This window comes from Carya illinoinensis, chromosome 16 (assembly GCF_018687715.1).
Source record: "Carya illinoinensis cultivar Pawnee chromosome 16, C.illinoinensisPawnee_v1, whole genome shotgun sequence".
NCBI lineage: Eukaryota > Viridiplantae > Streptophyta > Magnoliopsida > Fagales > Juglandaceae > Carya > Carya illinoinensis.
In genome coordinates, this window is record NC_056767.1 from 26,221,845 (window position 1) to 26,235,290 (window position 13,446).

At 33.6% G+C, this 13,446-nt stretch overlaps 1 protein-coding gene across 1 annotated transcript; it reads left to right on the forward strand.

Moving 5' to 3' along the window:
• Positions 1-7,939: 7,939 nt before the first annotated feature.
• On the forward strand, positions 7,940-9,873 carry LOC122298978 (UPF0481 protein At3g47200-like). Its single transcript, XM_043108820.1, has 2 exons — positions 7,940-9,161; positions 9,244-9,873. The coding sequence occupies exons 1-2, from the start codon at positions 8,483-8,485 to the stop codon at positions 9,792-9,794; spliced, it is 1,230 nt and encodes a 409-aa protein (XP_042964754.1). The 5' UTR covers positions 7,940-8,482; the 3' UTR covers positions 9,795-9,873.
• Positions 9,874-13,446: the final 3,573 nt, after the last annotated feature.

Here is a 13,446-nt window from a genome sequence, read left to right on the forward strand (position 1 = left end):
AGCACAAGCCCTATCACTTCTGCAACTCACAGCTCCAGTCTTCAAGCTAGAAGATGAACAGAAATTGAGCCCAACTTCAGTCTCTCACGTACAGCACACAAGCAGCATATATGCTAGGCGACTCACAACTCCCACTGCACTATTGGGAATATCCGGTCTCGAACTAACCTTGACATACATAAGAGCTTGCTGCTAACCTTTTTTGTCTTCAATCTCATCCTGTTCTATTGAACAACCGGATGATAGTACTAAATATTTCTTTAGCATATGGTTTGGAAACACGTGATTTATGGATACTATGGTTGTGACGGATTTAAGTTTTCTGGTATTGTTTTTTATATTTAATGACTACCATTTTTCTGATTTCTTTCTATGAATTAATTGTATACTTTTTATTATAAGTATGAGCACACACTTGTTATCACAATACACTAGGGGTGTAGGAGTCAGTAGGACTCCTGCGGCCAACACCCCGACGCCAAATCACAACTAGCGGCCCCTAGCTATAGCTAGGGCGTCACATTCAAATGTTTTGATGAATTTCGGTGGCTGCAATAGTTGCACCCACTATATCATGTAAAGTGGCTTCACCAGCAGTACTAGTTGCGATGATCCTAGATTCCAATCCACCTGCACGTTGCCGCTACCCCTTGAGGGTTTATTAATTTAAATTAGATTTCTTTAGTTTGCAATATTTATTTTTTTAATCATGTGACGCATTGACAACACACATGGCTAAATATGACACGTACGTGAAGCGTTTCTATTGGTGATTATTTGACTAATTAATTATAACAAGAGGCCACGTGGCAAGGGTTCCGTTAGAATTTCCGGCGGTTGTGTAAAAGAAGGATCAAGCTGATGAACGAATTTAGAGTAACGACATTAATTAAAATTTTTATTCTTTATTAATAAAAATTTTATTCTTTATTAATACAAGGAAGTAATAATTTTGTTAAAAAATAATTTTTCCCCGTAATCAGAAAATCATTTTTATACGTGACGGTTTGAATGAAAAATAGTACTGATCATCATCAGAATCATGAATATAAATGTAAACGGTTTGATAAAACTCCAGTTATTTTATTTGTTACTTCAAGTGTGACGTATCATGCATAATATATATGTTTTTTATACAAATATAAACTATACATTATGCAATAATTATATGGTCAGCTAGCATGGGTTCACAAATCATGGTTCGTATACATGATTATTAAATCAATTAAAACACATGGTTAGCAAAGAAATTAATTAGTTAATTTAAATATGTTTATTTAGTTCCATCTAAGAACGTACGGTATCAAATGTTCGGTTGATCAATGATCAATACCAAAAAAAGGAAAAAATATGACATTTATTTTATTTCTAAATCAAGTGATGCGCATAGACTTCAAAGTCCGGCCGGTTCATAAAAATGATAATAATAATAATAATAATAATCATGATCATTGAGAAGATGACATTTATCGCATTTTTTAGCTATCACTCCATCTTTTGGATTTTGAACCGGACTTTGGAGTCTTTGTTTAGGAGTACTAGATGATCTTATGTTTCAACATTTTAGCTATCATCACTCTTTCATCATCTTCTGGATTTTTAACCCGACTTTTAAGTCTTTGTTTAGGAGTAGATATGTTTCAACTCGGCTTAAAAATAAAGTTACATATGTTTCATCCTTTTTTTAAATTGATTTATTGTTAAATTCTAACAAAAAGGACAAAGATTTAGAGAAGAGAGAGAGAGAGAGAGAGAGAGAGAGAGAGAGAAGGCCAGCATATATGCAGACGCTAAGAATAATTAAAAATAGTCAATCTATGTACACTTGGGCATGCATGTAGATCAACATACCGTTCACATTATTGACGCGATACCCTATATAATAAGAATAAGGGTATGTAAGTAATATATGAGATTCCACATTGTTGGAGAATGAGAAGTTATTGCTCTTTATAAAGTTCTAATGGAGCTTCAATTGTATCTTTAACTAATCCTTTTAGAGTATAGACTATATGTGGTTTGGACTTTTTATTGGAGCGTTACAATTAATGTGGTACTATTTGATTTATAAAATTTAAATCTTTAACTTCTTTATAAAAATTAAATATTGCCATATCATGATCAATAATATATATAGTGTGTGTACGTAATTCATACCGACTTATTAATAGAATTTTTTTAATTAAGAAGTAGCTCAAAGTGAAAAATGAGGTTAGGTGTCATCATCACCACTTAAATAATCATTGGAATAAATAAAGGCATAGACCAAGACACGCGATGTCAATAACTTAAATTTAATGCAAGTGTGAACCTGCAGTCATGTTCAAAATAACTATATGTTATTTGTGGCGGCCATTGCAGCCATTTTTCTAATTTTTAAGCAATTAAAAAAACAAGCAACTGATATCAACTTGATCACCTTGACATTGATTTTTCAAGATTAAAGAACTATGAACTTCGACAAACTAGCTAGGAAATTAACACTACCTAATATTATTGAAACATGAAGTATGTACATGATGGTGTTAACTACGTACTTTCACAAAGAATTGTGAATCTGAAAAAAAAAAAAAAAAAAAAAAAAAAAAAAAAAAAAAAAAAGAGGAATAATAATTTGGGTAGGGAGAGTACTTTTGGTCCTATTGAATTGAAGCATCAAACATTTTAGAACGAATTTCATAAATATATCTTTCTAAACCAAGAATGTAGAAAGAAATGCATGACTCCCAAAATTTTTTCAATCTAGGGTTGGTAGGTGAATGGGTATTAATTAGTACAGAATATGTAGAAGGGAAAGTGATTAAATATTTAATTTTAACAACTGGACTTAAATTATTTGAGGGACTTTGGGCAAGTTAGTAATATTGAATAATGGGGAATGGGTCCAAGTTTGTATTAATTTAATTTTAAAAATGTTCCAACTCAAATAGTAATATTTGAACACTCAAACAAGAGAGAGAGATAGAGACAGCATAATCATGTGGCTTTATGATATATTTCTCACGGGAAATGCTACACATCATCCCACACCACACATTTTATATATTAAAATAATATTTTTTTATTTTTTTTATTTTTTATTTTATTTTATTCTTATTAAACTAATTAAATTATTCTATTTATCATCTACACATTACTTATTTATTATAAAAAAAAAAAAAAAGAAAAAAAATTAAAATAAATATGATGTGTGAAGTGTAAGGATGATAAGAAAAATTTTTCATTTCTCTATATATAGCTATCGCTGTAATGCTTGAGAGCAGCACGTCCACTACAGATAAGCATTTCATTGCTTATAAGTTTAATTATACACTCAGCCCCCGCGTACCCGTTGCTGCTAAGTTTCTTAATTTAAGGGTGATCACCAGCCACCTAATCTTGTTCATCAGTGGCACACAAAGCTCGATCAAAGCATTTCATTATTATCAGGTGATCCGATATTCCCTTCCTTAGCAGTGATATATACACAGATCATTTATATAATTTTATTTTATTTTTAAAAATGAACATTACTAATTGTGTTAAAAGCTGGATCAGACATGAGTTTAATTCAGCTTCAATAGCTGAATTACATTTTGGCCAGTCATTTCTACGTCGACATTTTTCGACAGTTCTTGGCTCAATTTTTTCATTACTTCTGGTAATGTCAAGAGCCATTTTATATGAAAATATGTTGTCGAAAATAGTTTTATTTCTATTTAAAATTTCTCCTGTATTCATGAAATGCATCGAGATCTCGTTATTTTTAGGTACCTGTCCCTCTTCAAGGGAAGACATTTCATGAAATACCTCTTCAGGAGGTTCTTTCTCAGGAGATTTACTCTCTTTAGGAGCATCAATTACTCTTATGGCCTGTATTGGTATGGACTCTTCAGGAGTACCAAATTCATTTTGTATTTTCCTCTTTCGAGGAATTTTGTCCTTAGCACCAATAGGTCGTCTACGCTTCAGGCGTATCTTAGACTCGCGTATTGTTGTTTTGGCAACTTGTCCTTCAGGGACTGCAATCCTTGCTGAAACATTAACAGCAGGAATATATGATTTTACGACACCGTTAGTGTCAGTAAATACATCCGGTAATTGGTTTGCAACACTTTACAAATGAATAATCTTTTGAACCTCTAGATTGCATTCTTTTATACGAGGATCAAATTGGGAAAGAGCTTTATTTTTCCAAGTAATTTCCTGTCATGCTTCAGGCACCGACTTCTCATTACCCAATGTTGGAAAAATAGATTCGTCAAAATGACAATCCTCAAAACGTGCCTTAAACATATCCCCTATAAGAGGCTCAAGGTATATGATAATAGATGGAGAATCAAACTCAACATATATCCCAAGTCTACGTTGAGGGTCCATCTTTGTACATTGTGGAGGTGCAATTGGAACATATACAGTACATCCAAAAATACGAAGATGAGAAATATTTGGTTGCTGACCAAATGCAATCTGTAATGGTGAATATTTGTGATATGCTGATGGCCTAACTCGAATTAATGATGCTGCATGAATTATAGCATGTCCTCAAGCAGAAATAGGAAGATTTGATTTCATGAGTAAAGGTCTAGCGATTAGCTGAAGCCTTTTAATCAATGATTCAGCTAAACCATTTTGAATGTGTGTGTGGGCAACTGGATGTTCAACATCTATTCCTATTGACATGCAATAATTACCAAAAGTTTGAGATGTAAATTCTCCTGCGTTATCCAATCGAATAGTTTTAATTGGATAGTCAGGGAATTGTGCTAGTAGCTTAATTATTTGTGCAAGAAGTTTAGCAAATGCAACATTTCTAGTGGAAAGTAGACAAACATGTGACCATCGACTTGATGCATCAATTAAAACCATAAAATATCTGAACGGTCTACTTGATGGTTGAATAGGCCCACATATATCCCCATGAATCCTTTGTAAAAAAAGATGGAGATTCAAAAACAACCTTTGAGATAGATGGTTTGATAATCAATTTACCTTGAGAACATACAGAGTATAGATATTCATTGGGTAAGATAATCTTCTGATTCTTTAGGGGATGCCCATACGAATTATCAATTATTCGTCTCATCATTATTGATCCCGGATGTCCAAGGCGATCATGCCAAGTCATAAATATTTTAGGATCAATGCACTTCTGGTGCATTACAATATGTGATTCAATTGTTCTCATTTATGTATAATACAATCCAGATGAGAGGGCAAGCAGTTTTTCTAATACGAGCTTCTGGCTCGAAATTATTTTAATAATGAGAAGATGCTCTTTCTTGTTTTCGTTAATGGTTTCAATATGACAATCATTACGACGTATATCTTAAAAACTCAATAAATTTCTTCTGAATTGTGAAGAAAATAGAGTATCATCAATACAAAATTTGGTGCCATTAGGCAACACAATATAACCTCTTCCGGAGCCTTCAATTAGATTCGATGAACCAGAAATGGTATGAACATAGGCTTTACTCAATGTTAGATTTTGAAAATATTTTTTATCCTTAAGAATTGTGTGAGTTGTAGCACTGTCAACCAGACATGCATCTCTATTATTCATCTCAGAGATAGAAAGTTCATCAATAAGACTCATAATTCTACAAAATATATAAAACTTTCATTACTACAAAACATTGCAGAATATAAAAATATTTTATAATAATATAAAGGAAATACATTAATTAAAAAGGAACACTTCCATGATCAACTCTACCACTAGAATCCTAAAAGAAATCAGAAACATTAAGGCTTATAATATATTCTTCATCTATAGAATCTAAAGCATATGATGGTTCAGTAAAATTTGTTTCAAATTTCTTTGTTTTTTCTTTTATAGAAGATTGGTATAAGTCAACCAAGTGCTTAGTTATACGACAGGTACGATCCCAATGTCCAGTCATACCAAATCTATGACATCCATCTTCATCTTTTTTTAAAAATTTGTTTTGAGGACCTTTGCCCTTCTCTGAGTTGAACCACTTCTGGTGGTACGGTGTATATCTATTTTTATCCACTTTAGTGTGGTCACTTCTAGGACCTCCACTTCTATAGTTTTTCTTACCACGTCCACGCCCTCTTTTTCTTTAAAAAGATGCACCATTCGCTTCTGGAAATGATATAAATCTAGTATCATTCACTTCAGGGAATGATATAGAACCAGTAGGACGTGACTGGTGATTTCTTAACAAAAGCTCATTATTTTGCTTAGCTAATAGAAGACAAGATATAAGTTCAGAATATTTTTTGAACTTTCACTCTCGATACTGCTGCTGCAAGAGCACATTCGAGGCATGAAAAGTAGTATATATCTTCTCTAATAAGTCATCATCAGTGACTTTTTCACCACATAATTTCAATAGTGAGCTAATTTTAAAGAGTGCAGAGTTATACTCACTAACACTCTTGAAGTCTTGCAACCTCAGGTGCATCCAATCATGACGAGCTTTTGGGAGGATTACAATTTTATGGTGTTCATATCTCTCCCTTAAATCATTCCACAAAATAAGTGGATCTTTCACGTTAGATACTCAGTTTTTAATTCTTCATGAAGATTGTGCCGAAGGAAAATCATTGCCTTAGCACGGTCCTACAGGGACCCTTGATTTCCTTCTTTAATTGTATCTCCTAGGTTCATCGCATCCAGATGGATCTTAGCATCAAGGATCCAAGATAAATAATTTTTTCCAGAAATGTCAAGAGCAACGAATTCCAATTTTGTAAGATTTGACATTTTTTGAAGTAGAAGACTACTAGCTTCAAAAATCGTCAGAACTTTCATGCTGATAACGTATTATAAAACTTTCGAAAGGAGAGAGAAAGAGATAGAACTCAGAGAGGTTATGAAACTTATGAATTTTTTAAAGGATTCAACGATATATATAGGAGTACAAAGGAGACTATGTTTTTTACGACTAGCTTACTATGCTAGCACTATGCATTATATATTTAACGGCTAGCTCACTATACTAGCACTATGCACTATGCATATTACGGCTAGCTCACTATGCTAACACTATGCACTATGCATTTGACGGCTAGCTCAATGTGATCATATAATTTATTTTACAATAATATTATTTTACAACACTTTCTTTCTTTTTCTAATTTTCTTTTTATTAGAAAGTATAATATATTGTAAGGCATGAAGATGTTGAGGAGGAACCAACACCAAACTCCTAGTAGAATGGAGGTTGCCAACATTCTCTCTCTCTAATTCTTTCTATTTTTATAAGTCAAAGTTTGGATAGACTAGAAAATTTTTTATTAAAAAAATACTATTAGTTGTCTAAATTTAGCATATAATTACGTGGCAGATGGAAAACAATGTCAGAAATACTAAACCGGCCCATAAACGGTGGATCCCAAATGTGTTTTTTATTTATTTATTTAGTGATTAAGGAAATATTTTTTTAAATGATATTGTGAATTTTTTTTAATAAAATATTTAAAAATATTAAAAAAATACATAAAAAGTTAAAAATATATATATATTTTTTACACTGTCGGCATCTTATGTGGGCTGCAGAGCCACTCAAAGGATGATGGGTAGGTTACCGGAACAAGAGAAACGGATAAAGAAGGGTAGATGAGATTATTTATGTGTGTGTATATATATATATATATATATATATTAGGAGTATAATATAAATTTTAATTTGATTTTATAAAATCATCAAGGATTCAAAGCTACCCCACCCCAATGAGGAGGCACATGCATGCACGTGACTGTTAATATTTATATAATTTTTTTTTCTTTGAAAAAATATGAAGTAACAAGAATGTTTAAACAGAAAAAAAATAATGATCCGTGTACAAGATTGAAAGGGAAAATCAAGCGTGCTTTAGAGTAGTAGTATAGTACTCCTTTATTACTAGGTGATCCGATATTCCCTTCCCTTTGCGCGTAGTGATATATATAGGCATCATGCATAGATCATTTTTTACAATTTTTAACATAAACTTTATAACTACTTGTGATAAAAGGTGGATATATATATATATATGGTTCATGGAGATTATATTAATTACCTTTTGTTGTTTCAAGTAAATGGCATTAAATTCTAATTAACATTGTATTTTTATCTGGAATTTCACCAAGATTAGGCTTTTTTCCTTCTTGTAATTTAGTCAGGGACAAAGCCAAAGGGAGAGGGGGGCCAAGGCTCGGAAGTAAAACTTTTACTGTATGTTTTAGTTGCATGTTTTCCTTTTTAACTTTTGACAATTTTGCTCATATAGGTTAATAATATGACCAGTCTCTCATTAAAAATTGATGGGTGTACATCGTTCATATATAATTTTTTAAGCTAGCTACAATTGTAATTCATGTTATATAATAGTTTCTTGGCTTTTTTAAGTTATAAAATTGAATGTGAGATTTAATTGCATAGTCATGGGACTACGTTTCCTTCCAATTTAATTTGAAGGTGGTGGCTCCTCATGTTTTTCTTGTCAGGAAAATTAGGAAAAAAAGAAAGAAAGAAAGAAACCTTGATAGATGGCCGACGAATCAACAGCTATGATGAACACACCAGAAGAAATAATTAATGCTGCAACAGAAAACGAGTATCGGGCGCCGAAATGGTTAGTAGAGAAAATCAACCATGCTGAAACATCAACAACGCTTAATCGCCCATCATCTCCAACTATTTACAGGGTCCCTGATTCTCTTCGGGAATTGAACAAAGAAGCTTACACCCCTCAGGTTATTTCAATAGGGCCCCTTCACCACGGCTCGCTAAAATTGAAATACATGGAAAATTATAAACTGAGACTTTTCTGGAGCTTCATGGAACGAACCAATATAAACAAGGAGAAGTTAGCAAGCATTATACAAGATTCGGAAGAAAGCGTACGTGAATGTTATGCAGAGGCCATTCCATTTGATCCTGATACTTTGAAGCAAATTATCCTGGTGGATGCGAGCTTCATTATTGAGTATTTCTGCAGACTTTGGTCACACACTGAGCTAGCCAACGAGTTGATCATGGAATTAAAGCCATGGCGGATGCGACAGATTGCAGTAGACTTGATATTACTTGAGAATCAACTGCCTTTCTTTATAATCGAGAAATTATATGAGCTGCTTACACTCAGGTCTCCTTCAACATACCCATCCAGCTTCCTCGACCTTACCTTTAAAAGCTACTTTGGGGCACTGAACGTTCAAAAGATACGTGATGATGGGATAGATTCAGAAGAAGTAATGCACTTACTTGATTCCTCGCCAAAGTCTCCCAAAAAGAAGTTTTAAAACAGTTGACAAAATGTACTGTGCCTCCCAGCTGGCTGAGGCAGGATTGAAGTTCAAGCCAACTTCAAGCAGAACCATAGTTGGCTTAAAATTTAACGAGAGAGTGCTGGAAATCCCAACATTTAAATTAGACAGGGAAGCGGAGATTGATGCTCGGAACCTCATAGCCTTGGAGCAATGTCACTATCCACTTGAAAGATATGTTACTGATTATTTTATCATGTTAGATTTCCTTATCAATACAGGCAAAGATGTGGATTTACTTGTTGATAAGGAAATCATTAACAAGCCAAGACGGGGCGCCAACATTATACCCACTTTAGCCGGCAGTTTTTGCACAGGTATCTCATTGAGGGATGTCAATAATGATTATTATGATCTCTGTACACAATTGGTGGATTTCCGTAGAAAACATTGGTATGTAATTCTGAAGAGTAGCTTGAAAAAGGATTATTTTCGCACGCCTTGGATGGGTGCTGCTACCGTTGGTGCTATTATCTTGTTGATTCTCACTCTCATACAAACTATATGTACTGTCATTTCAATATTCAAGTAGAGTGAAGCTGCTTGTGTGTCAAAAGTATAAGAGAGTGGTCAGCATGAGCGTGACAACTAAAATAATGAGAGTGAATCTGTTGTGCCAGTAAGAGAAAGCGATCTATAGTTATAACGTGTTTGTCTTGTGTTTGCTAATATCTTAATAAAGTGATTTTGGTTATTTTCTATTAAGAACTTTTCCAAACCCACGTGTGTTTTGTCCCTAAATCTCGTTCCAAAAGTTGTGAACAGAATCTGTTATTCCAACCGCATATATCAAATCGAATGGTTTCAAAAGCATTCCAAAAGATGATACTACGTTCAAATATTGAATGCAAATAGACGTGGATATGATTACATGGCATAATTTATAAATTAAATATTGTCATATAAATGATTACAACTTTCCCATATAAATGATTATATGGCTAAAAACTGTGACACAACCTAAACTTGGGATATTGCATGATGGGTTCTAATGTTCTGTTTGGCCAAGTAATCCATTAACGGTAATAATACTAAAAAATAATAATAAAACCCTGACATGGGGAAGAATCTGCAATATATTTCGGGTAGATTTCGATGGAAAAGGACACGAAATGGATAGTATTCCTTTTTGCTTGTTCGTTTAAACAACACAACTCTAACCAATTCATCAATCCAACACAAATGTTTGGGTGAATGAAATTGCTTGATTTTTTTCATGTAATTAGTTGAGTTGTGAATCTTGCATGGCTATCCACAAATAGACCTTCAAGTTTCAGTTTACAAATAGACCTGCCAATACAACAGAAAGCTTTTTGCGTCGAATTCCTTTCCGTCATTGGAAAAATTGTTGCGATAAATGACAAGTTACATCTTCATTAAACGTACAACAAATAACCAATAGAATTGGTCAAATTAACCACATGCACAATGAAAATTCTATTTACATCGACCTACATTTAGTTGCATCTTATTTTGTTTGTTGCAAAAGAAATTAAACCAATCAAACTGTTAAGCTTCAATTTTCGATAGTCGCAAAAACCATACCAGTCTATTCCGAAGCATGTTTAATATTTAGTGTCAAAAGTATTGACGCAAAAGAAAATCTATATATGCGCCGTGTATTCCAATTCATTCTATTTTTCCCCAAATGCTGGTCTCACATTGCCTACTGTTTCTGAGGGTTGTCGAGTGAAACTCTAGGAATGAGATTTCAATACACCAAGTTTAGAGGAAGTCGTTTATGTAGATTCAGATACTCATGAAGAACACACGCAAATCTATCTTATTTTGAGCCTCTATTAAATCCCACTTTCACTTACAACTCCATTCAAGGTGCGTATTACCAACATCAATATAACCCACATCAATGCTCACCTACATTACTTGAACATTTGCATCCTCTGTTCTACAATAGTTGGCCTCCTTGAATTGTGCTATTTCTAGTTAAGAGTTAAGACTACAATTGTACTTGAGCATCTACATAATTTATTGATTTGGGAAATTGAACTTTCCACTTGCATGCCATTTGTTTGATTAAATTCTCGTATAGACATGGATGGACCTTTTGTAGAATCTTTTGTATTTGTTGGTTTTTTGTATGCATCCAGAATACCAACAAACTTGCATGAATAGTGCATGCATCGTTTGGTTATGCAATTCAGATGAGATGTTTTGTTGAAAATTGAATAAAATATTATTATAATATCATTTTTATTTTAAAATTTGAAAAAATTGAATTATTTATAATATTTTATGTGAAAGTTAAAAAAAACTGTAATGATTATATGAGATTAAATAGCAGGTAGTCGCCCCGCCACAAGTGATGCATCCTGTATGATGTGCGGATAAAGTTCTTACAACAAGTGAGGACCACCTCAGTCAATGTATATAAACCCATCCCCAGGTATAGGTAACCGGTTGGCTTCCTCTCCTCTTTCTCATACACTTAACTTGTTCTTCATTCCCATAATACTTCGTTCTCCATACTATCTTTGGCATCAGAGGTGTCCCTCGCCACCTTGAGCCTACATTCTTAGGTGTTTTGTAGGCCAACAAGACCCCCCTAAGGAGTTGCCCAGGGTCTGAAACGTGTTGTCAACAATGGCACTATATGTAGGATCTTTTTAAATAACATGTCATTTGTATGCCGACAACGACACATTTGCAGAACACCCGTGGACAAGAAGAATCAATAGGAAGCATGGAAGCAAAGCTCGCTGAAGTGGAAGATGTGGTTAGAAGACTGACGGTGAAAGTGGGGAGGCTCCAGCAGGAGAAGTCGCGGAGTGCAGCGGGAGTAGATGCAGCCAAGGAAGAGAGAAGAAAAATGCATCACGAGTTGTGCGGTCTTACAGATAAATAAGAGAAGAAAGCCAAGAAAATGGGTGCATTATCCTCTTTGGACCAACTACTCACAAGTGATGATTTGCCATACAACGAGGAGGTCATGGCCGCTCCTCTCACGCCCAAACTCAAAGTCTCTCAAATGGAGATGTACGATAGATCCAAGGATCCCCTCGAGAATCCAGGAACTTTTAAGGCTATAAATACAAGAGTTTTGCTAAGATTATGTGACTAAAATAATAGAGTTTATCCTATAATTATGTTTGCAATTTTGGATGAATGTAAAATATTTAGTGATTTTATCCATAACAATATTGAGTTTATCTAGAAGTCATAAAAGCTCTTTAGATAAGTCATTTATGTGAAAATTGAATCTATAATGATCTGCACTTATCTAAAACAGAAGCTAAACAAAAATAAGTTATTGCAGAGAAGAATTATTGTGAAGTGTTAGCAATCTATCAGAAGACGTCTTTGTGACAGATTTTATCTGTTATCATAGTCCTACTTCAACTGGAACTCTTTCAGACCTTATATTTAAAGGGATTTGGTCTAATAACTCTTGAAGGAGTTTTAGCCATGAATTATTGAGAGGATATTCCGTGTGTTTGAAGAGAAAATTCACTTGAAAATTTTCATCTTGTTTTTCATCTCTCCTTGAGTGTAATCATGCTTCAAGTTTGGTGGATCTTTGATTGGATTTCAGCCATTAGAGTTTCAGGAGAAAAGATAATATTTGAATATCGCCAGAAATTCTGGCTACTATTGTAGTAGAGACAAACGGGTCGTTTGTCTAGTTAAGTAAGAGAGTCAATTGATAAAAGTTTTGTAATTGAAAACTTATTTGTAATTTGATTTTCAAATAATAAAATTGGATTTTTTGGGTTGGACTACTCCGTAGGGTTTTACTTTTAAAGAGTTCTTTAAAGGATTTTTCTTCATAACCAATCGTTGTGTTATGCAAGTTTATTTATTTACTTTGAGTTTTTTATTGATTAAATAATCACAAGATTGAGATCTAACTAAATTATTCAAGTAAATTGATAGACAATTTTGTGAATTCACAGGAGCACATTGGGAATATTTCAATTTGCATCAGAGCAGTGTGGAGTTCTTTGTGGGATTTCTTCTTCTTACAAATGAGCTAACCCAAAGGCTGCCAAAAGAGTTTTAGGCTTGAACATGGTGACGACAATTATCAAATCATCACGTAAGCCACTAAGAAATGTGTTGATGCAAAACTCTTCGATGAGTCCACATATTCAATTAGATAAGAGATCGAACTAGGTTTGATATTCTTCAACACTTTACACTTGTCAAAGCTTAGTTAAAGCTCCTAT